Raw genomic sequence first — 25,536 nt, forward strand, 5'->3', positions numbered from 1 at the left:
CAGCTACGGCATTCCTTCTGCTGACCTGACTTCTAGGCTTCCACTTGAGTAGGGGGTAACTCTGCTTCTTCACACTGTCCTGGCTCACTAACTGAAGGGCAGGAGGGCAAAAAGTCTCTTTTGTTATTAAAGGTAAAAAGATAAGAGCAGTAGCTGTGTGGGCTGTGGATGGACTACTGTCCTCTTTGGGCCTCAGGTTTGCCATCCACAAAATGGAGGGGCTGAGCCAGATGCTGTCTGAGGATTCTTCCACCGTCGTCATTCTAAATCTAAGGGGAAGCAAGATGGAGAGAAGAAAACAAAAAGAGAGAGGCAGGATGTGGAAGGTGACGGCTGAAAAAGAAAGGAAAAAAAAGAAAAGGGTAAACAAGATGCATTGAAATATAGACTTAACTCTTTTTTTCTCTTAAAACCCACTAAAATGAGCCAGATAACAAGAAAGGAGACGACTTAAAATTCCGGAAGCTGGAAAGCAGAGTGACAAAGTAGCAATTGACTCAGCAGACCCAAGAACGCTGAATCCTTAACCAAGAGTGGGGAATGATGAGAGCCAAGCTGCTCCATCTTGTAATTCACAAAAGGCTCAAGAACGGGCAGGGGCCCCCTGCAGGTCGGTGTGAAGGTAGACTTAGTAAAAGAAGAATTGGCTGAAGTCTGTTAAGAAATGGTTAGAATTTCCATGTCATAATATGACTCTTTCATTGAAAACAAAACAAATAAAAATGAGGAACTCAAAGAGAAAAGAGTAATGAAAATAAGTGAAAACATTATGTCTGTGAAAAGACACTTATTAAAATGTTCATAGCAGGTTAGTCATAATAGCCCCAAACTAGAACCAACCCATATGCCCATCAACAAGAGAACAGATATACAAATTGTGGTATATTTATTTACTGGAATACCACCTGGCAGTAAAAAAGAATGAACTATTGACAGAATGCTTCTCAAAACATTATTCTGAGCGAAAGAAACCAAATACAAACTAGTACACACAATCTGATTCCATTTATACATTAATTTCAGGAACAGGAAAATCTAACCTATGGTGACAGAAATCAGAATAAAGGTGAGAGTGAAGACTGACTGTGAGGAGGCATGAGGTAACTCCAGGGTGGTAGAAATGACTCTTATCTTGACTGGGGCTGTGGCTACATGGCTGCTTACATTAATTAAAACTCATCAAATTGTATATTAAGATGTGTACATTTCACTGTATGTAAATTTTACTTAATTAAAGCACATAAAAAGGAAAAAATATAACCAGTTCAGTGATGATTTTAAAAAAAAAATTCTATATGGATTAAAGGGTGAAATACAAAAGCCAAAGGATAAAACCTTCCAAAGACCGTAGTTCCCAGACTCTTTGACATTCCTTCCACTGATCTCTGTGATACTTGACCAATAAACTATGGTGGAAATGACACTGTGCCAGTTTCTGGACCCAGGGCTTAAGAAACTGGCAGTTTCCACTTCTTCTTTCTTGGGACGTTCACTCTTGGAACCCAACTGGCATGTGTGAGGAGGCAAAGCCACACAGTGGCGAGGTCCATATGGAGAGAAACCAACAGCCAGAGCCAACCTGTCAGCCCTGTGGTGGAAGCGGATCCTCCAGTCCTGGTCAAGCCACCACAGCTGACACTGCAGGGAAGAGAGACCAGCTGTTGCCACCCAGCACTGCCCACATTGTTGTTTTAAGCCATGAAGTTTCGTAGTGGTTTGTTATGTAGCAAAAGATTACTGGAACACAATGTGGTATCAGAAATAGGGTGCTACAGTAACAAAAGTCCAACACACATGACATTAGCTTTGGGACTGGGAAGCAGAAAGAAGCATAAAAGGCCACAGAAAGAATGTGAGTGAAGCTGAAAGGGCCTTGAATAGAAGCCTGTAAAAGGTTGGGGTCTAAAGGATTCTGTACTAGTCTATTTTCCACTGTCTCTGGTGCTATATTAGTCTGAGGTGGCAATGCTTCCACCAGAATGAAACTTGGGGGGTTTTCTATGAATACTACTGAAATTTACTTCATTAGCTAAAAGCCACAATCACAAATCTCTTGAAGATAAGACCTTCTCTACTTTGGGCTTCCTGTACAGCTGCTGTGAGACAATGCCCTTAAGATTCGTAAAAATCTATTGTTCATGGAAGAGTATCTGCGAGACTTGCCCTTACGATTTTTAGAGGGCCTTTTGGTCTGAAAGAGGCTATGAAGCATAGTCTTAAATCATTCTGACATCTTAACGGAAGATTTTTATTGTCCCATTCTGGATTTGACCCTTTCTTAACTTAGAACTATTTGCCTTCTGGAGAGACTGGAAATGAGAAGCATTTCCAGACTGTGAGTCCTGGACTTTTTTATTTGTTATGTTTTTTTTTTAAGCTCATCTCTCTCATCTTGCATTTTTATCATAGGCAGTGAGAAGCCAGGTGGCACTTCATTACTTTGTCTGGACATCTCCTTATATTTCACTGAGTTCATCAGGTACATTTCCTAGTTCCATGTTACTGCAGGTGGCAGTGTTATCAGACCTTCCATCACTACCTAGCAGGTTTCTTCTGTCCGCCATCTTCTAATAAGATTTTCCTCACTTTCCTTTAAGCCCCCTCACTGACAGCCTTCTTAAGACCTTTTAGGCTTCTATTCTCAAGTTTCTAAGAGAATCATTCTGGCAGAAGCATTGCTAGCTCAGACTAAAAGGGACAGAGATGGTACAAAATGAAAAGAATTCTCTGGACCCCCAACCTTTTACAATCGGGAGGAAGACTGAGAAGGCAATCTCAGGTTTCCTATGGAAAAGGAAGGATGATTCAGAGGACAAAACCAAAGAGCCATGGAAACAACTCCCAGAGAGCAGTATTGGATCTAATTAAGGAATTGGCAACATATGCCCAGCTGGATTTCAGAATTTCTATAAAGCAGTGACTGCTATGTGCCTCCAGGTTTTTTCCCCTTTGAACGAACGTATCTATAAGTTATCCTATGCCTACCCCATCACCGTATGCTGGATATGTGGGGAGTAGACAACATGTTTCTTTAGGTCACAGGTCTTCGGTCTGAGAAGAACTACACTCAAGGAGCTATATCTGAGAAACTGCACCTGAGAGGTCTCATTTGCACCTGGATCTGACTTAGATGATGAGATGCCAGATCTGGAGCCCAATGTTGTAAAGGGATGAGACCTTTAATGGGGAATCTTGCAAGGGGAAGAATAAATTTTCCAAGTGGGAAAAATGTAAATTACTTACGTCCAGAAAGTGGACTGAGGTGGTTTTAAAACATGGTCCATAATTCTTTGACCCTCCTCCCAGCAAGATGTGGGGTCTACTCCCCTTCTCTTGAATCTGGGCTCTGTGACCACTTGATCAATAGAATATGATGGGAATGATGCTCTGTTGATTTGGGGGCTCAAGCCTTAAGAAAATGGTAGCCTCCACTTCCTGTTTCTTGAGACGCTTGCTCTTGGAATCAAGTCACCCTGGGATGAGGAAGCCCAGGATACCTTTTGGAGATATCCGTGCAGAGAAGAACCAACGGCCAGCACCAATTTTGTAGCCGCATGAATGGATCATCTTGGAAGTGGATCCAACAGCCCCAGTTGAACCACCTCAACTGATGCGATGTGGAAGAGAGATGAGCTGCCTCTGCTGCAGTTATAGTGCAGCTGAGTATACTGATATTACCTTTTCCAGGAATATAAAGGTTATATACTTTTTCTAATTTATGCTTATTGTCTTATTTTAAAAATCCTTCCCAATCTTAAGGTCATAAAGACATTTTTGTATATTGTCATGTTTTGGTTTTCTACTGCATCCGTGGTATCAGAATTAGAGGCTGAAAAAAAGATTCAGAGAAGGGTCCAGCGTGGAAGGAACTTGGAAGTAGCCACTTCATCCTGACAAGAAGTATAAAGCTGAACAACCTGAAAAATCAACTATCCTTTTTAGATCCATCAGAGAACTGAGGTCACAGGGCAAACTGCTGCTCCCCACCAAGAGACAGACCGGTGAATACAGAGACTCACAGTTTACTAAAAAGAAGCCGCCACAGGAACTAGTGCAGAGGTAGGAAAATCTAAACTATAGAATTCCTACTGGAAGCTCAGCGTGAACAAGTTGAAGAGTTAAAAACTCCAGGGGGGATCCACTCATGGGGTGGGGGTGGTCCCACACTTTTGTGAGTTTTACCTCCAGAAGCTCGACCAGGTTCTCACAGTGAATATCGGAGAAAAATCCCCTCATGCTTCCAGCAGGGGGAGGGGGGAAAAGGAGCCATTTAAAAATATGCCAGAGCATTCTGTCCTTCTTAACAAGGCCTACCCTCAGGAGAAATTATTTTACCAGAACTTAATCCGCTGGGATTTGATCAGAGCTTAAGCTACCTGGGGGAAGGGAAATAACCAACTGCAGCCCCCTCCAGCCATCCTGCCCCATTTAAGGGGCATGAGGGGGACTAAGAAGCACTGGTAAAGTTCACAGTCCAACAGCACAGTCTCACCGTAAGACTGAGACCTAATCATAGGACTATAGAATACTTATCCTCCCCTCATACCTTACCATTATATTACTAAAGACCTATTTATAAGGTAAACTAAAAGGCAAAAAAATGAAGTTTGCAGAGACAGAGCAAGCATCAGAACTAGACTCAGGCATGGCAGGGATGTTGGAATTATTAGATTAAAAATTTAAAACAACTATGATTAATATGCTAAGTGTTCTAATAGATAAAGCAGACAGCATGCAAAACAGATGGACAATGTATGCAGAAAGATGGAAATTCTAAGAAAATAAAAAATCAATGCTAGAGATCAAAAACACTGTAACAGAAATGAAGAATGCCTTTGATGGGCTAATTAGTAGACTGGACACAGCCAAGGGAAGAATCACTGAACTTGAGGACATCTCAATAGAAACTTCCAAAACTGAAAAGCAAAGAAAAAAGAAGACTGAAAAAAAAAGCCTCTACCTCCATAGACTGGGTGTCCAAGAACTGTGGGACAACTACAAAAGGAGTAACATACACATAATGGGAATACCAGAAGGAGAAGAAAGAAAGGAATAGAAGAAATATTTGAAGCAATAATGACAGAGAATTTCCCTAAATTAATGTCAGACACGAAAGCACAGATCTAGGAAGGTCAGAGAACACCAAACAGGATAAATGACACAAAAAAACTACATCTAGGCATATTACACTAAAAAATGCAGAAAATCAAAGATGAAAAATCTTGAAAGATTTCAGAGGAAAAAACCGTCTTACCTATAGAGGAGCAGCAATAAAAAATTACATCCTTAGAAACCATGTGAGCAAGAAGAGAAGGGAGTGGAATATTTAAAGCGTTGAGAGAAAACACCCACCCACTTAGAATTCTGTCCCTTGAAAAATTAAAGTGAAGGAGAGACAAAAACTTTCTCTGGGACTTCCCTGGTGGCGCAGTGGTTAAGAATCCACCTGCCGGGGCTTCCCTGGTGGTGCAGTGGTTGAGAGTCTGCCTGCCAATGCAGGGGACACGGGTTCGAGCCCTGGTCTGGGAAGATCCCACATGCCGCGGAGCAACAAAGCCCGTGAGCCACAACTACTGAGCCTGCGCGTCTGGAGCCTGTGCTCCGCAACAAGAGAGGCCACGACAGTGAGAGGCCCGCGCACCGCGATGAAGAGTGGCCCCCGCTCGCCGCAACGAGAGAAAGCCCACACACAGAAACGAAGACCCAACACAGCCAAAAATAAATAAATAAGTTAATTAATTAAAAAAAAAAAAAAAAAGAATCCGCTTGCCGATGCAGGGGACATGGGTTCGAGCCCTGGTCCGGGAAGATCCCACATGCCGCAGAGCAACTAAGCCCGTGTGCCACAACTACTGAGCCTGCACTCTAGGGCCCGCGAGCCACAACTACTGAGCCCGCGTGCACAACTACTGAAGCCTGTGCGCCTAGAGCCCATGCTCTGCAACAAGAGAAGCCACCGCAATGAGAAGCCCTCACAAAGCAACGAAGAGTAGCCCCTGCTCACCGCAACTAGAGAAAGCCCGTGCGCAGCAATGAAGACCCAACACAGCCAAAAATAAATAAATAAATAAATAAATTTATAAACAAAACAAAACAACTTTCTCAGACAAAGAAAAACTGATGGAGTTTGTTGCCTGTAGATCTGCCCTGCAAGAAATGTTAAAGGAATTCCTTAGAGAGAAGGAAAATAACATAGGTCAGAAACTTGGCTCTACACAAAGGAAAGAGCATCAGAGACGGAATAGGTGAAGGCAAAATAAGAACTTATTTTTCACATTCTTTTTTTTTTTTTTAAGATTTTTTTTTGACATGGACCATTTTTAAAGTTTTTATTGAATTTGTTACAATATTGCTTCTGTTTTATGTTTTGGTTTTTTGGCCACAAGGCATGTGGGATCTTAGCTCCCCAACCAGTGATTGAACCCACACCCTCTGCATTGGAAGGTGAAGTCTTAACCACAGGACCGCCAGGGAATTCCCCTCATTCTTAACTGATCTAACAGATAACAGTTTGTTCAAAATAAAAATAGCAATGATGTACTTGTGTATGCTTATGTATATATACATGTACATGCTTATACATACTTATGTCTAAGTGAAATGAATGACAGTAATCATACAAAGGATGGAAAGGAGGAATTAGGATTCTTATTATATCTGTGAAGTGGTATAGTGTTATTTGAAAACAGACTTGGATTAGTTACAATGTTATTTGCAAACTCAAGGGTAATCATTTAAAACAGTAAAAAAAGAAATATAACTGATATGCTGAGAAAGGAGAAAAAGTGGAATCATATAAAATGCTCAGTTAAAACCACGAAAGGCAGAAAAAGAGTGGAAGACAAAAACAGGAACAAATTACAAAGGCAAAAATATAAAAAACTGTAACAATTATGGTAGATACTTATCCAACTATATCAATAATCATTTTAGATGTCAATGGTCTAAATAAACCAGTTAAAAGAAAGAGATTCTCAAACTGGATCAAAAAACAAGACCCAACTCTATGTTGTTTATAAGAAACCACTTTAAATATAAAGACACATATAGATTAAAAGTAAAGGGATGGAGAAAGATATGCCATGCTAACACTAATCAAAGGAAAGTGGGAGTAGCTGTATTAATTTCAGACAGAGCAGATTTCAGAGCAAGGAAAGTTATCACAGATAAAGAGGGGCATTACATGATATAAAGGTCAAATACCTAAGAAGACATGTCAGTCCTTACTGTGTATGCACCTAACAACAGAGTATCAAAATACAGGAGGCAAAAATTGATAGAACTGCAAGGAGAAATAGGTGAATCCACTATTACAGTTGGACACTTTGACATCCCTCTATCAGAAATGGACAGATTCAGCAGGCAGTAAGGACACTGCTGAACTCAACAGCACCATAAATAAACTGGATATAATTGATATTAGAGGCTACTTCACCCAACAACAGCAGAACACACATTCTTCTCAAGCTCACATGGAACATACACCAAGACAGACCACATTCTGGGCCATAAAACACACCTTAACAAATTTAAAAGAGCAGAAATCTTATACTATGTCTGTTCTTAGACCACAATGGAATAAAACCAGAAATCAGTAACAGAAAGATAAGTGAAAAATCCCTAAATACCTGGAGCTTAAACAACACATTTCTAAATAACACATGGGTCAAAGAAGAAATCTCAAGAGAAATTTAAAAATATTTTGAACTAAATGAAAATGAAACTATAACGTATCAAAATGTGTGGGATACAGCCAAAGCAGTGAATAGAGGGAAATTTATACCATTGAATGCATACGCTATAAAAGAAGAAAGATCCAAAGCCAATAATCTAAGCTTCCACTTCAGGAAATTAGAAAAAGAAGAGCAAATTAAATCCAAAGTAAGCATAAGAAAAGAAATAATAAAAATTAGAGCACAAATCAATGAAATTGAAAACAGGAAGTCAACAGAGAAAAATCAATGAAACCAAAAGCTGCTTCCCTAAAAAGATCAAAAAAATTGATAAGCCTTTAGACATGCTAATAAGAAAAAAGAGAGATGACACAAATTACTAATATCAGACATGAAAGAGATGGATCACTACATGGATCACTACAGATCCATGGTCATTAAAAGGGTAATATAAGGAATACTATGAATAATTCTATGCTGACAAATTTGATAATCTAGATGAAATGGACCAATGCGGTGAAAGACACAATCTACCAAAACTCACACAAAAAGAAAAAGACAATCTGAATAGACCTATATTTATTAAAGAAACTGAATCAGTAATTAATCACCTTCCAAAATAGAAAGCATCTGGCTCAGATGGATTCACCAGAATTCCACCAAACATTTAAAAATGCATTTTACCAATTCTCTATAATCTCTTTCAGAAAACAGAAGCAGAGAAAATACTTCTTAACTCATTGTATGAGGCCAGCATTACCCTAATACCAAAACCAGACAATGACTTCATGAGAAAAGAAAATTACAGACCAATATCTCTCATGAACATACATGCAAAAATCCTTAAAATACGAGCAAATTGAATTCAACAATATATAAAAAGAATTATAAACTACAACCAAATGGGGTTTATCCCAGGTATGTAAAACTGATTCAACATTTGAAAATCAATGTAATCCATCACATCAACAAACTAAAGAAGAAATATCCCATGATATCAATAGATGCAGAAAAAACATTTGACAGAATCCAAGACCCATTCATGATGGAAACTCTCAGCAAACTAGGAAGAGAGGGAAACTTCCTCAACTTCATAAATAACATCAACAAAAACCCTACAGCTAACATCATACTTAATGGTGAGAAACTAGAAGCTTTCCCACTAAGATCAGGAACAAGGTAAGGATGTTCTCTCTTACCACGAGTTTTCCACATTGTACTAGAAGTCCTAACTAATGTAATAAGACAAGAAAAGGAAATGAAAGGTGTACAGTTTGGGAAGGAAGAAATAAAACTCCCTTTATCTGTAGAAGACATGATTGTCTATGTAGAGAATGCAAAAGCATTGACAAAAAAAATTCCTGGAACTAATAAGCAGTTATAGCAAGACTGCAGAGTATAAGGTTAATACACAAAAGTCAATCACTTTCATATATAACAGCAATGAATAGGTGGAATTTGAAATTAAAAACAATACCATTTACCTTAGCACCTTCAAAAATAAAATACTTAGGTATAAATCTAACAAAATACGTACAAGATTTATATGAAGAAAACTACAAAACTCTGATAAACGAAATCAAGAAAGAACTAAATAAATGGAGAGATATCCCCATGTTCATGGATAAGAAAATACTGTCAAGATGTCCATTCTTCCCAACTTGATCTATAGACTCAAGGCAATCCCAATCAAAATCCCAGCAAGTTATTTTGTGGCTATCAACAAACTGATTCTAATGTTTATATGGAGAGGGAAAAACCCTGAAGAGCCAACACAATATTGAAGGGAAAGAACAAAGTTGGAGGACTGACACTACCCAACTTCAAGACAGTACGGTATTGGTAAAAGAACAGACAAATCAATGGAACAGAATAGAGAGCCCAGAAATAGTCCCACACAAATACAGTCAACTGATCTTTGACAAAGGAGCAAAGGCAATAGAATGGAGCAAAGACAGTCTTTTCAACAAATGGTACTGAAACAACTGGATAGCCACATGCAAAAAAAGGAATGTAGACATAGACTTTACACCCCTCACAAAAATTAACTCAAAATAGATCACAGACCTAAATGTAAAATTCAAAACTATAAAACTCCTAGAAGGTAATATAGGAGAAAACCAAGATGACCTTGGGTATGCCAATGACTTCAGATATAACACCAAAGGCAGGATCCATGAAAGAAATAATTGATAGGCTGGACTCATTAAAATCAAAACCTTCTGCTCTGTGAAAGACAATGTCAAGAGAGTGAGAAGACAGGATACAGATTGGGAGAAATTATTTGCAAAAGACAGATCTGATAAAGGACTGTTATCTAAATACACAAAGAACTCTTAAAAACTCAGCAATTAGAAAACAAACAACCTGATTAAAATATGCGCCAAAGTTGTTAACAGACACCTCACCAAAGAAGATACACAATTGGAAAATAGGTATACGAAAAGATGCTCTACTCTACATGTCATTAGAGATATGCAAATTAAAACAACAATGAAATATTACTATATACCTATTAGAATGGCCCAAATCCAGAACACTGACGCCAGATGCAAATGCTGGCGAGAATGTGGAGCAACAAATGAACGCTCATTCACTGCTGGTTGGAATGCAAAATGATACAGCCACTTTGAAGACAGTTTGACAATTTCTTACATAACCAAATATACTCTTACTATGTGATCCAGAAATCGCATTCCTTGGTATTTACCCAAAGGAAGTGAAAACTTATGTCCACGCTAAAACCTGCACATGAATGTTTATAGCCGCTTAATTCATAGTTGCCAAAACTTGGAAACAACCAAGATGTCCTTCAGTAGGTGAACGGATAAATAAACTATTGGTATAGCCAGACAATGGTATGTTGTTATTCAGCACTAAAAAAAACCAAACAAACAAACAAAAAAGAACTATCAAGCCATGAAAAGGCACAGAGGAAATTTAAATGTACACTACTAAGTGAAAAGGCCAATCTGAAAAGACTACATACTGAATGATTTCAACTTTATGACATTCTGGAAAAGGCAAAATTATAAAGACAGTAAAAAGGTCAGTGGTTGCCAGAGATTAGTGGGGAGGAAAGAATGAATAGGCAGAGCACAAAGGATTTTTAGGGCAGTTAAATTATTTTGTAGGATCCTATAATGGTGGATACATGTCATTATATATTTGTCAAAATCCATAGAAAGTACAACACCAAGAGAGAACTCTAAGGTAAACTATGGACCTTGGGTGATAATGATGTGTCAGTGCAGGTTCATCAATTGAAACAAACATACCGCTCGGTGCGGGGGGGGGGATGTTGGTAATGGAGAAGGCTGTGCATGTGTGGGAGCAGGGGGTATACGGGAAAGCTCTGTATCTCCTGTACTTAAAAAAAAAAACAGTCTAGTAAAAAGTTCAGAAAACAAAAAAGAGTTCTTCATAGCAGATGCAAACATCCAAGAGTGGGTAAGCAGAGTGTAAGCCTTTCCTAAATGTATGTGACCAAATTCCTAAATGTATGTAAAATCCCTTTAAGCAGAGCATTTTGCAGGACTGGTTTTCTACCAAATACCCTTCGGAAAATGCCACTAGAGTAATAAATAATGATACTTTTACAAGCAAAATGCCAGGAACAAGAAACTCAATACAAAGTTTAGAGGACAGAGTTGAGGAAAGCTTGAAGAAAGTTGAGCAAAAAGACAAAGAGAATAGGAATAAGAATAAAGAGGGTCAAGAATATAGAGGACGACTTCAGGAGGTTCAACATCTGAATAACATGTATGCCAGGAAGAGTGAATAGAGAAAAAGTGGGAGAAAATCACTGATGAATTTAAGAAAGTTTCAAGAAATCAAATAATGGAATAGGCACACTATGTGTCCACATGGTAGGTAAAAATACATCCTAGGTGAAATTTCAGAATAATGGGGATGAAGAGAAGCTTCAAAGGGAATAAACAGGTTTCACACAAAACTAAAGATAAAAATTTAAGAAAGATTACATGGGAAAATAAAGATGTGGGAAGGAGCAAACTGGGGATAACACGTAAGAGAGGTGAAGAGGTTGTCAAGGAACTCAGAAGGCTCCAGGAGAGATTTCTTTTAGAGTTTGAAATGGATAGACTATAAAACGTGCTTGAACATAAAGAAAGATGTATACGGCAGTAAGAGAGTTTAAGGTTGAGTTAATAAGTATATAGCAAAATAAACACATAACAAAGAAATCAGGATTTACTCTAAAACAAAATTTTGTACAATAAAGGAAAAGTAATCATAGTACTCTATGGTTCAGTTGAGAATAGCCTATAACAAGTTACAATACAAATTAATGAATTTCAATCTAATCAAAATTATAATATCATAGTATTAAGATAGGGAAGTATGTGTGGGTGGGTAACGGGCAAGGAGATGAAGAGTTAAATCCTGGGTTGCCAAAGAAAAAGAAAAGGAAGAGTTAAAGTGTGTCGTCAGTTGAAAATGCCTCAAGCTAAAAAAAAAAAAAAAAGCAATATAAACATTCCACTTACATATATGGAGATAAATAAAAGAATCAGCTAAATTAAAAGTGATTGCCTTTGGTGAGAAGTAAATGACAGGGGCATAGAGGGGACTGTTCGTCTTGTTTTTGTAATAATTCTTGTAGGCCTATTGTTCCTTTAAACTATCAGCATGTATATAACTCTGATCAAAATAACTCTTAAAAAGTGTTGTGCAGTTAAAAAAAACCCGAAAGGTTGGTAATAAAGGATATAGTGTAGCACACAGCTTTCAATCTATGATAGCTTTAAAAAAAAAAAAAATTAATTAATTAATTTTTGGCTGCATTGGGTCTTTGTGGCTGCACGTGGGCTTTCTCTAGTTGCGGCGAGCGGGGGCTACTCTTCATTGCAGTGCATGGGCTTCTCATTGCAGTGGCTTTTCTTGTTGTGGAGCATGGGCTCTAGGCGCACAGGCTCAGTAGTTGTGGCTCACGGGCTCTAGAGCGCAGGCTCAGTAGTTGTGGCGCACGGGATTAGTTGCTCCCCGGCATGTAGGATCTTCCCGGACCAGGGCTCGAACCCATGTCTCCCGCCTTGGCAGGCAGATTCTTAAACACTGCGTCACCAGGGAAGTCCCTAGCTTTTATTGTTAACATTTGAAGGGTCTATAGAGGTAACTTGGACTAATCATATCATTGTACAGGTATGGAAACTGAGGCTCAGAAAAGGAAGTGACATCAAGGTCACACAGAAAGAGCAAAGGTCCAATTGGGATGGTGAAACAGTGATCAGTCAAGACTGCGATAGCCTGGCCAAGAACAGGAAACAGGGGTACAAAGTCAAGTTGTCACTTTTCCTAGGCTATGAGATTCAGACCAAGGGAGGGACTGCCAGCTTCGTGACTGCCAGAAGAGATGGTCTACATCATTTAAACCGAAGAGTGAGGCACAGTCATGAAGCTCCCACTGCTATGAATCTTCTAGGTTTTGTTGAAAAGGCATCCAGGCACCTAAGTGATATTTAGAATGATATGGAGTAAACCAAGAAGGTACACAGGCATCTAGGGGGCATGTCATGAGGCTGGAAAATGTAATCAGTATCTTCCCCAAGGTGTTCATCTATCTTTACTTCCCCATCCATGGAGCTTAGGGGCAAAGCTCCTAAGCTTTGTTCACTAATCTAATGACACTTTTGGACTAAGCAAACCCAGTAACTAACTGGGGCTAGATGCATAAGATACATTTGGAGAAATCACATGATAGTACCCTGACTAGAGCTGGACATAAATGCCACCTGCAGGCTCTGTTGTTTTCCAAAGGTTATTTGGGGAGGAAACTATGGCTGGCCTTCCCTTCAAGTGCTAACATTCTAGGATTTGGGTGGAGACAAATTCAACTCCTAAGAAAACGACTACCCTAACTTCCACGGGGATCATTTCAATTGCTTAGACTTCCCTAAGAAGATGGAGTATCTGCGGAGTAACAAAAGTAAGGTTTCACACATGTATCTTAATTCACACATAAAAAAATGAGTATTGTTCTTTTTAGTTACCCCACAGGGAGGCTGTATATCTATGTTTATCTATTCTAAAGGGGTAGCTCTTTCAGAGTTTCCTCCATATATAGTTTATGAAATGGGAACAGATACGCACAACCCAGGTGGTTACGCACCCACTTTAGTCACCAGATTTTGCTTTGAATCAAACATGCACTGAAATACTTTCACAGCACCAAGATTTGCCACCATCAATGACGTTAAAAAAAAACAGAGCAGTGTCATACATATATGAGTGGTGGCAGAATTATTATAGTGCTGGAAGGGTTCTGGAAGGGATCACTAAAGTGGGAGCACCCCAAACTGGAAAGGATGGGTATAATTACAAACTGGGCCAGGGAGCTCCTGGTGCTGGCCCCATGTCCACCCCACCCCCATGCCCCAGATCCCCAACGCTGAGTTCACAGAACATCTACCCAAGTTTCTTTGATTGTTTTGACAGAATGGAGGTTTCTCTGAAGTTATTTCAAATGTCAAAGTTAAAAAAAATTTTTTTTAAGATTCTATTTAGATTTATAAATGGATAGGGGGCTAATTATTGGTGCAGTAAAAGAGAAAGTATAGACACTGGGGCCTGGGGCTTGTTGCAGCTAATACTGTGATCTGCTCTTACCTGTGGGGGCCTGCATGGCTGAGCTGGGGATGGTGGCAGCATCTTGGGGTACAGTGCTGGTATCCGGTTCAGGGGTGCTGGTTGTTGGTGAGGTGGGTGGTGGGTTCAGCAAAGTCCGAGGTTTCCTCTGTCAAAATGGATGGGGAAAAGTTTCTACCCATGATAGGTAACTTGTCTTCTCATTCCTCTATTCTTAGTACTTAATTCACCCATGAAACTGAAATACATTTGTGGATGGGACTGTTTTACAGTTGATATATAGCTGATATATAGTTGATTTTTTTACAGTTGTTATACAGTTGATTTACAATGTTGTGTTAGTTTCTGGTGTACAGCAAAGTGATTCAGTTATATATTTACATATATGTATTCTTTTTCAGTTTCTTTTCCATTACAGGTTATTATAAGATATTGAATATAGTTCCCTGTGCTATACAGTAGGACCTTGTTGTTTACCTAACTTATATATAGTAGTGTGTATCTGGTAATCTCAAGCTCCTAATTTACCTCTCCCTGCACTTCCCCCTTTGGTAACCATAAATTTGTTTTCTATGTCTGTGTGTCTGTTTCCTAAAAGTGTTACAAATAAGTTCATTTGTAACACTTTTTCAGATTCCACCTATAAGTGATATCATATGATATATATTTTTTCCACACAGCATCTTGCCCAAAGCTGCAAATACAGTAGATGTTTAATAAATATGTATAAGATTCTGGGCTTCTGTATAGCCACAGCTTAATTCACTATCTTTTCTACTGTATTCAATATTATCATCTGAAGTCCAGGTTCTTTATTAGTTAGACAGAAAAAAGCAAAAAAGGAAAAAAAATGCTGTGGCTTAAGTCTACTTTGACATTAGTTTGTTTTACTGTGTTGAAAAATGGAAACGTCCCTTCCCCTAACTCCACAAACTACTTTCCCCTGCCTACCTCTTCAGCTTATTACCTGTCATTTCTTATCTTAAATCTTATACTCCAGTAATCTCTAACTATAGTAGTTCTCTCAAAACCTGCAGTTTTACCTGGTCCCTGCCTTTACAGTAATAAACCATCCCTTTTGCCTGGAATACCCTTTCTTTTTTTTTTTTTTTAACCTTATAAATATCTGTTTATCCAGGAAGCTTTTCTGGATAAGCTTTACTGTCTCTTTTGTGCTATTTCTGTACTTTGTATTGTTGCATTTATCACAGTGTATTGTCAATATATATTTACATACTGGTGTCCCCTATTAGCCTGGCGCTCCTTGAGGGTCTGATTCTGTTTACCATTCCTACATGGTACTTGGCATATGATAAGTGTCAATAAATGTCTTTCAATGAAGCATACAGTATAGAATACCAATAATGGGGGAAGTAATAAAAATGATTTGAGAAGAATCTAGTATCTCCTTTATGCTGGCCCAGGCAGTCTCTGGGGGAGAGAGATCTCAGAAGGCTTTTTTCAAGAAACAGTTTTCTAAAAGCCTTTCTGAATGCAAGGAAAACATAACCATTTCTGAGATCCAGAAATCCCTTCTTACTAAATGTCACATGTAGGGTCCACTCTGGGAGCTGTATAAACCTGACTGACTTCTAGGATGGCTCTGCTTGTGAAAGCAGTCATGCAAACTCTTACAGAACATTCAAAGCACACACAGGATATGGATGTTTCCTCTCATTTTTTGATATTGCCACAAGTAAAAATCCAAATAAGCAATGAGTCAGGGAAGAAAGGAAATACCAGTTCAACTTCATTGAGTTGGTGGTAGGACTTCATGGGGTCCCTGAAGAAACAAACCTGGTGAGTTAGGTTCCCAAATATTGTAGAAAAAAGCAGAAAGATGTAAAGCTTTATTACTATTGAGATAGGTGCATTTACATGTATTATATCTATTCATCTATTAACGCAACTCCATTTTATTGGTGAGAAAACTGGGGCTCATAGCCTTATTCAAAGCGTTCCCAAAGTCACACAGGTGGTTAACAATTGGAGATGAGATATAAATCTAAGTTTGTCTGGCTTCAAAGCCTATGCTCTTGTCACAAGACCACTTTGCTTCAAAAATGAACATGAGGGTAATATCATGGGTTAAGTAAAGGCATATACACTTACAGGAATAGGCAAAAGGACAGGAAAGGGAATTAGGGAGTCAAATGCCATGCCATAAAGTACAGTATTAGATGAGAATTACTGCTTTCAAGAGGACTGGAAAGAAAGAGGACTTTGGCTACTATGTTTAGAACTTCCTGAGAAAGCAGAGCTGAGGCAATCAGAGAATCATAGTTCTTAGGTTTTGAAGGATCTTAAAGGTTACTTAATCCAACTATCCATCTAACACTTCTACTTTCCACTCCTTGAAAACATCCCTCCCAATAGTCATCTGGTACCTGATGAAATATCTCTAGTGATGGGAGATCACTACTTGCATTTTGAAATAGATTTAACTGTTCCTTTTATGTTGAGACAAAGCCTGTCTGCTTGAGTTTCTGCTCATTGGTTCTGGTTCTGTCTTTGGAACCTCAGAGACAAGTTTTCTCTGTTTTTAATCTGTCAAGGTGCCTTCACATCGTCAAAAGCATGACTTCCCCGGCCTTGGAATCTTTAGAGCCTTCAGCCTCTCCTCCACAACATGAGAATGAGAAGACCGCAATGGAGACAAAAATGAACCCCTGGGTTTGGGGTTAGTGGTAATAGATCAGGAGCTTTATGTGTTACATAAGAAGGATTAGGATGTGACATCAAGAATTCAAAACCAATAAATAAGAGATAATCTCAGTTGGAACATCATCACTAAAATCCATCCATACATCCATCCATGCATGCATACATCCATCCATCTTGCATATACTGAACATTTCCCAAGAGATTGAGATATAGGGCATTGCAGAAGAAAAAGAGAAAAAAAGACTAGATTCCTGACCTTGAAGAGCTTATCTTCTAGAAGGACTGAGGTCAGCTGGAGCTAATAAACAAAACAAACCCAACCAACCAACCAAACCTAGGGAGGAACTTATGAAATTGGAATGGAATGCCTAGGGAGAACTGGGTATCATTTCTACACTGGAACTCAGGTAGTCTAGTTTGGGAGGGAGTTGCAGAGAAATTCCCTGATAGTTAAGAAGTGAGTGGAGAAAGAAGGTGATGCCAAAGGAAGCCCTAGAGAAGCAGCTGAGTAAGTTTCATATCAGTGGTTTCCCTAGGAAAGATACGCATGGAGAACTGGTCATGACTAAAAGGTGATACTTTCAGTAACAGTGCTCAGTGAAGCTCGACCCAGCAGTCTTTTCCTACACCAGAGGTAAGTGTTGACCTCCCTCAGGAAATGTGAGAGAGTGAATATGTGGTAGGGCAGCAGTGACCTTAGAACTAGAAGATCTGGAGACCCATCTCTGTAGCCTTTGCCATTTATTAGCTATGTGACCACAGGGAAGTAATTTCACATCTTTAAGTCTCAATTTACTTGACTATTTAATAACATTAACACTACTCATCTCCAAGGGTTTTGTGAAGATCATGTGATATGTAGTGGTGCCAGGTACAGAGCCTGATACTTAGTAAATATTCAATAATTTTCTTTCTTTCTTCTTCTTCTTCTTTTTTTTTTAAAGAAGGTACAGGGACAGAAAAATAAATACATTTACAGAGCCAGTTTTCTCTTTCTGTTCACATACCTGGGCATCCACTCTGGGTAGGTTAAAAACAATTAGGAGCAGGGCCTTCCATCTATGGAAGATACTAGACCAGAATTCCCATGAATGTAACTTTCAAAGTAAAAATTTGTTTCTTATCCATACTATCTTATCTCTAACATTACCAACTCCCAGGTAAGTAGCTAAAGTAGGGATGACAATATAGGAGATTCTTCTTAAAAGCATACACAAGGTGGAGAATAGGGCCAGACACATCCCTTTCTAAGATGTATGCATATGGATGAGTTACCCCTTTATAACCATTTATCCCTTGCTGGCAAACCCACATTTTTACCTACCTTACTGCCAGGTTTGGGACCCCTCTTCTTTGGGAATTTCAAAGGTTCAGCTGACTTGGATGGGGTAGAGATGGGATGGGGAATTAGGGGCTTGGGTGTCCGGCCCCGCTTCTTTCCTGGTTTACGCCCCCTCTGCCCTGGTTGATGATCCAAGGCAGTTTTGGTGTTGCTGTGGATGCTGGGCTTCTCAGTGTTCGCCTCGGATGCAGGATAGGGATTCTTTGGAATCACAACTGCAAGAAAAAGACTCATTCTAACACCCCCTCTTCCCACTTGCATTCCCATCCCAGCCAGAGGGAAAAAAAGACTTGCTACTTCTGCTCGGATAGTTTTAGCCCAGGAAGCTAGTTTCTTGGCATCTGACCTAAATGTTAGAAAATCTCAGAGGAGAATTGAATTTTGATCGGCCAGAATTGGAAGTTTTAATTATTTCTGGCAGATGCAGAAAAAATCAAACTGTTCTCCCCAAGGAATCTAGTTAAAGCATATAAACACAAGCTCAGAGATGGAATGGATCTTACCTACAATCTTCTCCTGCTAAGAATGAAGATCTGAGGCTCAGAAGAGGAAATGATGCCTTCCCTACGTTACACAGTGAGTTGGGATAAGGACTTATGTTTTGAAACTGCGCCCTGACAACCAAATCAGGGATTTTCTATATCAATCTACTTAAAGTTTTAGTGTGATTATTGCAGTGAGAAGTAGTGAAACACATGGAAATATATACATCTGATAGCATATTTCCTTACCTTAAAAATCTTTGCTCCATATTACCTTTAAGGTAAAGTCCAAATTCTTTATTCTGATATCCAAAGACTTTTGTGACTCTGCCTCTGCCTTGCTCTCCAGTTATGTCTGATGTCATTTCCTATCACCCACCCCCATGTTCTAGCTCCTCTGTTTTCTGAACACCAATTCGTTCATATATGTTGAGTTCTCTATTCTTCCTGGTCCGACGTACATCAGTACTCAGTTTTCAACACTCAGCTCCAGGGCCACCTCCTTACTGAGGCCTTGTCTGACTATGTCCCAACTCCATCAGTACTCCACTTAGGCCAAAACATTCTGTAGACACCTATGTTAGAGTACTTTCAGTTTTACTCCAATCATTCTTCTCCTTAATTGAGAATTTTTCATGGTAAGGGGTATCTAATTCATTCCACAAAGTTATTAAGCACTTACTACAGGTTATGCACTAATCTAAGCACTGGGGTAGAACAGTGAACATAACAGACATAGTTTCCACTCTCATGGAGCTTACCTCCTAGTCGGGGGAGACAGAAAATAGGCAAATAAGTATACAGTATAATGTTAGGTAAGTGCTATGATTAAAACTAAAGCAAGGTAAGGAGACAGAGGGGTGAGGAAAGTCCTCTTTGAGGAAGTGACATTTGTACAGAGCTCCCAAATGAAATAAAGGCAAAGCCTTATGAAGATCTGAGGAAGATCCAAGTAGAGGGTATATAACAAGTGCAAAGATTCTGAGATGGAAAAATGTTAATGTGTTTGAGAAATGGAAAGGAGGTCAGTATAGCTGGAATTGAGTGAGCAAAGGGGAGAGTGGTGGGAGATAAGGTTAGAAAGGGAGTAGCAATAAGATTTTGTGGGATTTTGTAGACCATGAAAATGAATCCAAACTTATTTGAAGTCTAAAGGGAAGCCACTGGAGGGTTTTGAGCAGGGTGTGACTGGGTGTACTTAAACGGAACACTCTGGCTGTTCTGGGAGGGGACAAGAGTAGAACTAGGGAGACAAGTTAATAAACTAATTACAGTGGGTAGGTAGAAGATGGTATTTCTTGTGCTTCCAGGTAGGATGTACTAGATCATGACAGTGTAACATTGCTGATGCAACAACTAGAAAAAGTCAGATAAATTATTTTTAAAAGACATTGCATTGTTGTAAAAATCATGAGGATGAGATGAACTGGAATTCCAGACCTGGGTGGAGAGGGTTCCTGAAGTAGCTGACACTGTTTTCTTTCCTGAGGACATCTGCCAAATTTGGGCATGAATTGACAGTCAGGCTTGGCCTGTGCAGAGGAGCTCCACTGGAGGAAAGAAAAATCAGAGAGGCTCTGTGACAGACTGGAACTTGAGGAGTTCCATCTGTGTGGCCAGTTTTTCCCAAGGGACATTTGCTGAGTTCTGAGCCTGCACATTGGAGCTGCAAAGCTAGGCTGAGAGCTTCTAAAAGGCAGAGTGAAAACTGCTATAATCTTGTGATTTCAGGAGACAAGGTTCCACTAGAAGGAGGAGGTCTACCTCTAGCACAGCTGATCTCCTCTTCAAGATAAATGCCATTATTTTGAAATTGTAAGGACTGAAAGGTCAAAGAACCAAGCCCCAAACCTCTCAAGGGTAGGACAATCTCTTGCAGTTTTTCAGGACTATGAAGATGGAGACCCATAAAGTTCTCAGTCGAGAGCCCAAGAGGGCCCAGGTGCAAGGAACAGGGATATGAACCATAGGTACAATTCAGATCTGAACTAGCTCAATCCATGATTAGACTGAGGGGATCAGGCCCTTATCCTATTAGCCTAAAGGAAAAGAGGAAAGGAAGAATTCTTTCTGATGGAAAATATCAGCTGGAGTCTCAACAGTTCTTTTATATAAAATATCCAGTGTGCGTGCGTGCACGTGCGTGTGTGTATGTATGTACACATGATATAAAAAGAGGCAGAACAATGTGACTGGTAATCAAGAAAAATACAGACAATAGAAGACTCATGTATGATCCAGATAATGAAACAGACTTTAAGATAACCATAATTAATATGGTTTTAAAAAGTAGAGAAAAAGATGAACAAAATGTAAGAAAAGATAAGTAATACTCACAGAAAACTGGAACCTATATAAAAAATTAAATGGGCACACAAGAATAAAAGATACAATATTAAAAATTAAGAACTCATTGGATAGATTTAAGGGCAGACAAGACCCAGCAGAAGAATTAATGAATTTGAAGAAAAACCAATAGAAAACATGCAAAATGAAGCAAAAATACAGAAAAAACAGGTTAGAGCATTAGAGACATGTGGACACAGTCAGTAGATCCAAAATATGAGTAACTATAATCCCAGTGAGAGAAGACAGAGAGAATGAGGTAAAAGCAATATTTGAAGACTAATGAAAAAAGAGCTCAGCAATCCACAAGCAGCAAAAATACAAAAAATAAAAAACAACAAAAAATACCACCCAAATATACCAAACCACATCACTGTTAAACAGCTGAAAATAAAATACATAAAATACAAGTGAAATGAAAGACAAAGATAAATTTTTAAAAGCAGTTAGAGAGAAGAGGATTACTCTTACAGAAGCAATTGACTTTTTAATAGAAACTATGAAAGTAAGAAGTGATAGTTTTAAATGACAGTTTTCAAGGGTTAAAATATATAAATTGCCAACCTAGAGTTCTATGCTCAGTGAAAATATCCTTCAAAAAAGAAGGTGAAATAGTATGGAAACAATCTAAGTGCCTATCAACAGATGAATAGACAAAGAAGATGTGGTGTATATATATATATATATATATATATATATATATATATATATATAACAGAATACTACTCAGCCATAAAAAAGTGAAATTTTTGCCATTTGCAGCAACATGGATAGACATGAAGAGCATTATGCTAAGTGAAATAAGTCAGACAAAGAAAGACAAATACTGTATGATATCACTTATATGTGGAATCTAAAAAATACAACAATCTAGTGAATAATACAAAAAAAGAAGCAGACTCACAGATATAGAGAACAAACTAGTGATTACCAGTAAGGGAGGGGAGGGGCAATATAGGGGTAGGGGGAAGAAACAGAGTTACCATGCAATTATAAAAAATTATCTGTGTGAAACTTTTGAAAATTGTAAAGCACTACAGAATTTAAAGAATCTTTCATTCAATTAAAATTTTTTAAAAAAATGAAGGTGAAGTAACTGTTTCAGAAAAATCAAAGCTGAGAGAATTTGTCACTAACAGACCTAAACTACAGGAAATAAAAATGAAGTTCTTCAGGATGAAGGAAAGTAATCCCAGATGGAAAAAATACAACTGCAGGAAGGAAGGAAGAACATAAGAAAGGGTAAATATGTGGATAGATACAAGAGAATATTGACAATTTAGGAAAAGAATTTTAAAAATGGCTTGTAGGGTTTATAATATATGTATAGTTGACCCTTGAAAAACATGGGTTTGAACTGTGTGTATCCACTTGTATGCGGATTTTTTTCAATAAACATGTACTACAGTACTGCATAATCCACAGTTGGTTAAATCCATGGATGTGGAACCACGGATAACGAGGGCTGACTGTGAAGTTACACACAGATTTGACTGTACAAGGGGGTGGTGCCCCTAATCTGCGCATCATTCAAAGGTCAACTGTATTAGTAAATTATATGAAAGCAATAGCACAAAGGATGGAAGTGGGAGGGTAAATGGAGCCAAAATTTGCTAAGAACTTTGCATTATTTGGGGAGTGGCTAGAGTGCTTATTTAAGATAAACTTTAATAAGTCCAGGATGTATAATTCTAACTAGTTAAAAAATTATAACAAGAATGTATCACTAAAAGCTAAGGAGAGAGGAATGGAATAATAAAACACACTCGATTAATCCAAAAGAAGGCAAGAAAGGAGGAACAAAGAAATGAGGAAGAACTTAGGCAAAGAGAAAACAAAAAGCAAGATGCAAAATGGTAGACTTAAACCCAAATAAATAATTACGTTAAATACAAGTGGTTTGAATAAAACAATAAGAAAAAATTAACATACAAGACCAAACCCCCCCCCCCACCGAACCTGATTATATCTGTTTATAAGATGGCATTGAGGGAGGACGAGGCAAGATGGTGGAAGAGTAAGACGTGGAGATCACCTTCCTTCCCACAGATACAGTAGAAATACATCTACACGTGGAACTGCTCCTACAGAACACCCACTGAACGCTGGCAGAAGACGTCAGACCTCTCAAAAGGCAAGAAAATCCCCACGTACTTGGGTAGGGCAAAAGAAAAAAGAAATAACAGAGACAAAAGAATAGGGACGGGACCTGCACCAGTGGGAGGGAGCTGTGAAGGAGGAAAGGTTTCCACCCACTAGGAAGCCCCTTCGCGGGCAGAGACTGCGGGTGGCAGAGGGGGGAAGCTTCGGAGCCACGGAGGAGAGCGCAGCCACAGGGGTGCGGAGGGCAAAGCGGAGAGATTCCCGCACGGAGGATCGGTGCCGAGTAGCACTCACCAGCCCGAGAGGCTTGTCTGCTCATCCGCCGGGGCGGGCGGGGGCTGGGAGCTGAGGCTCGGGCTTCGGTCGGATCACAGGGAGAGGACTGGGGTTGGCGGTGTGAACACAGCCTGAAGGGGCTAGTGCGCCACAGCTAGCCGGGAGGGAGTCCGGGAAAAAGTCTGCAGCTGCCAAAGAGGCAAGAGACTTTTTCTTGCCTCTTTGTTGCGCGGCGCGCAAGGAGAGGGGATTCAGAGCGCCGCCTAAACGAACTCCAGAGACGGGCGCGAGCCGCGGCTATCAGCGCGGACCCCAGAGGCGGGAGCGAGGCGCGGCTATCAGCGCGGACCCCAGAGGCGGGCGCGAGCTGCGGCTATCAGCGCGGACCCCAGAGACAGGCAGGAGACGCTAAGGCTGCTGCTGCCGCCACCAAGAAGCCTGTGTGCGAGCACAGGTCACTCTCCACACCGCCCCTCCCGGGAGCCGGTGCAGCCCACCACTGCCAGGCTTCCGTGATCCGGGGACAACTTCCCCGGGAGAACGCACAGCGCGCCTCAGGCTGCTGCAACATCACGCCGGCCTCTGCCGCCGCAGGCTCGTCCCGCATCGGTACCCCTCCCTCCCACCGTCCTGAGTGAGCCAGAGCCCCCGAAGCAGCTGCTCCTTTAACCCCGTTCTGTCTGGGCGGGGAACAGACGCCCTCAGGCGACCTACATGCAGAGGCGGGTCCAAATCCAAAGCTGAACCCTGGGAGCTGTATGAACAAAGAAGAGAAAGGGAAATCTCTCCCAGCAGCCTCAGAAGCAGCGGATTAAAGCTCCACAAACAACTTGATGTGCCTGCATCTGTTGAATACCTGAATAGACAACGAATCATCCCAAATTCAGGAGGTGGGCTTTGGGAGCAGGATATATTAATTTTTCCCCTTTTCCTTTTTTTGTGAGTGTATATGTGTATGCTTCTGGGTGAGATTTTGTCTGTATAGCTTTGCTTTCACCATTAGTCCTAGGGTTAGGTCCATCCGTGTTTTTTTTTTCTTTTTTTATTTAAAAAATTTTTTTTCCTAATAAATGTTTTCTTAGTAATTTCTTCCTTATTTCCTATTTTTAGAAATAAAAAAAAATTTTTAATAAGTTTTTTCATATTTTTTATTTTTAAAAATTAAAAATTTTTTTCTTAATAAATTTTTCTTAACTTTTTTATTTTTTATTATAAAAATTAATAAATCTATTTTTAAAAATTAAAAAAAAATTTTTTCTTAACAAATTTATTCTTAATTTTTTTTCTTATTTTTTATTATAATAGTTTTATTTTATTTTATTTTATCCTATTTCTTTCTTTCTTTCTATTTTTTTCTCCCTTTTATTCTGAGCCGTGTGGATGAAAGGCTCTTGGTGCTCCAGCCAGGCATCAGGGCTGTGCCTCTGAGGTGGAAGAGCCAACTTCAGAACACTGGTCCACAAGAGACCTTCCAGCTCCACGTAATACCAAACGGCGAAAATCTCTCAGAGATCTCCATCTCAACATCAAGACCCAGCTTCATTCAACGACCAGCAAGCTACAGTGCTGGACACCCTATGCCAAACAACTAGCAAGACAGGAACACAGCCCCATCCATTAGCAGAGAGGCTGCCTAAAATCATAATAAGGCCACAGACACCCCAAAACACACCACCAGACGTGGACGTGCCCACCAGAAAGACAAGATCCAACCTCATCCACCAGAACACAGGCACTAGTCCCCTCCACCAGGAAGCCTACACAACCCACTGAACCAACCTTAGCCACTGGGGACAGATACCAAAAACAACGGGAACTACGAACCTGCAGCCTGTGAAAAGGAGACCCCAAACACAGTAAGATAAGCAAAATGAGAAGACAAAAAAACACACAGCAGGTGAAGGAGCAGGGTCAAAACACACCAGACCTAACAAATGAAGAGGAAATAGGCAGTCTACCTGAAAAAGAATTCAGAATAATGATAGTAAAGATGATCCAAAATCTTGGAAATAGAATAGACAAAATGCAAGAAACATTTAACAAG

General features: G+C 39.6%; 1 protein-coding gene across 12 annotated transcripts in view; it reads right to left on the reverse strand.

Moving 5' to 3' along the window:
• The window catches only part of SCMH1 (Scm polycomb group protein homolog 1), a 203,093-nt gene that overhangs the window by 25,010 nt on the left and 152,547 nt on the right, over positions 1 to 25,536 (reverse strand). For all 12 annotated transcript variants that reach the window (XM_068539649.1, XM_068539638.1, XM_068539640.1 and 9 more), the window contains 2 exons: positions 18,268 to 18,500; positions 14,301 to 14,427 (listed from right to left, as the gene is read on the reverse strand). In XM_068539649.1, the coding sequence (XP_068395750.1) occupies positions 14,301 to 14,427; positions 18,268 to 18,500 (360 nt within the window). The remainder of the gene's footprint in view (positions 1 to 14,300; positions 14,428 to 18,267; positions 18,501 to 25,536) is intronic.

The sequence above is a fragment of the Eschrichtius robustus genome, chromosome 3 (genome assembly GCF_028021215.1).
Source record: "Eschrichtius robustus isolate mEscRob2 chromosome 3, mEscRob2.pri, whole genome shotgun sequence".
Classification (NCBI taxonomy): domain Eukaryota; kingdom Metazoa; phylum Chordata; class Mammalia; order Artiodactyla; family Eschrichtiidae; genus Eschrichtius; species Eschrichtius robustus.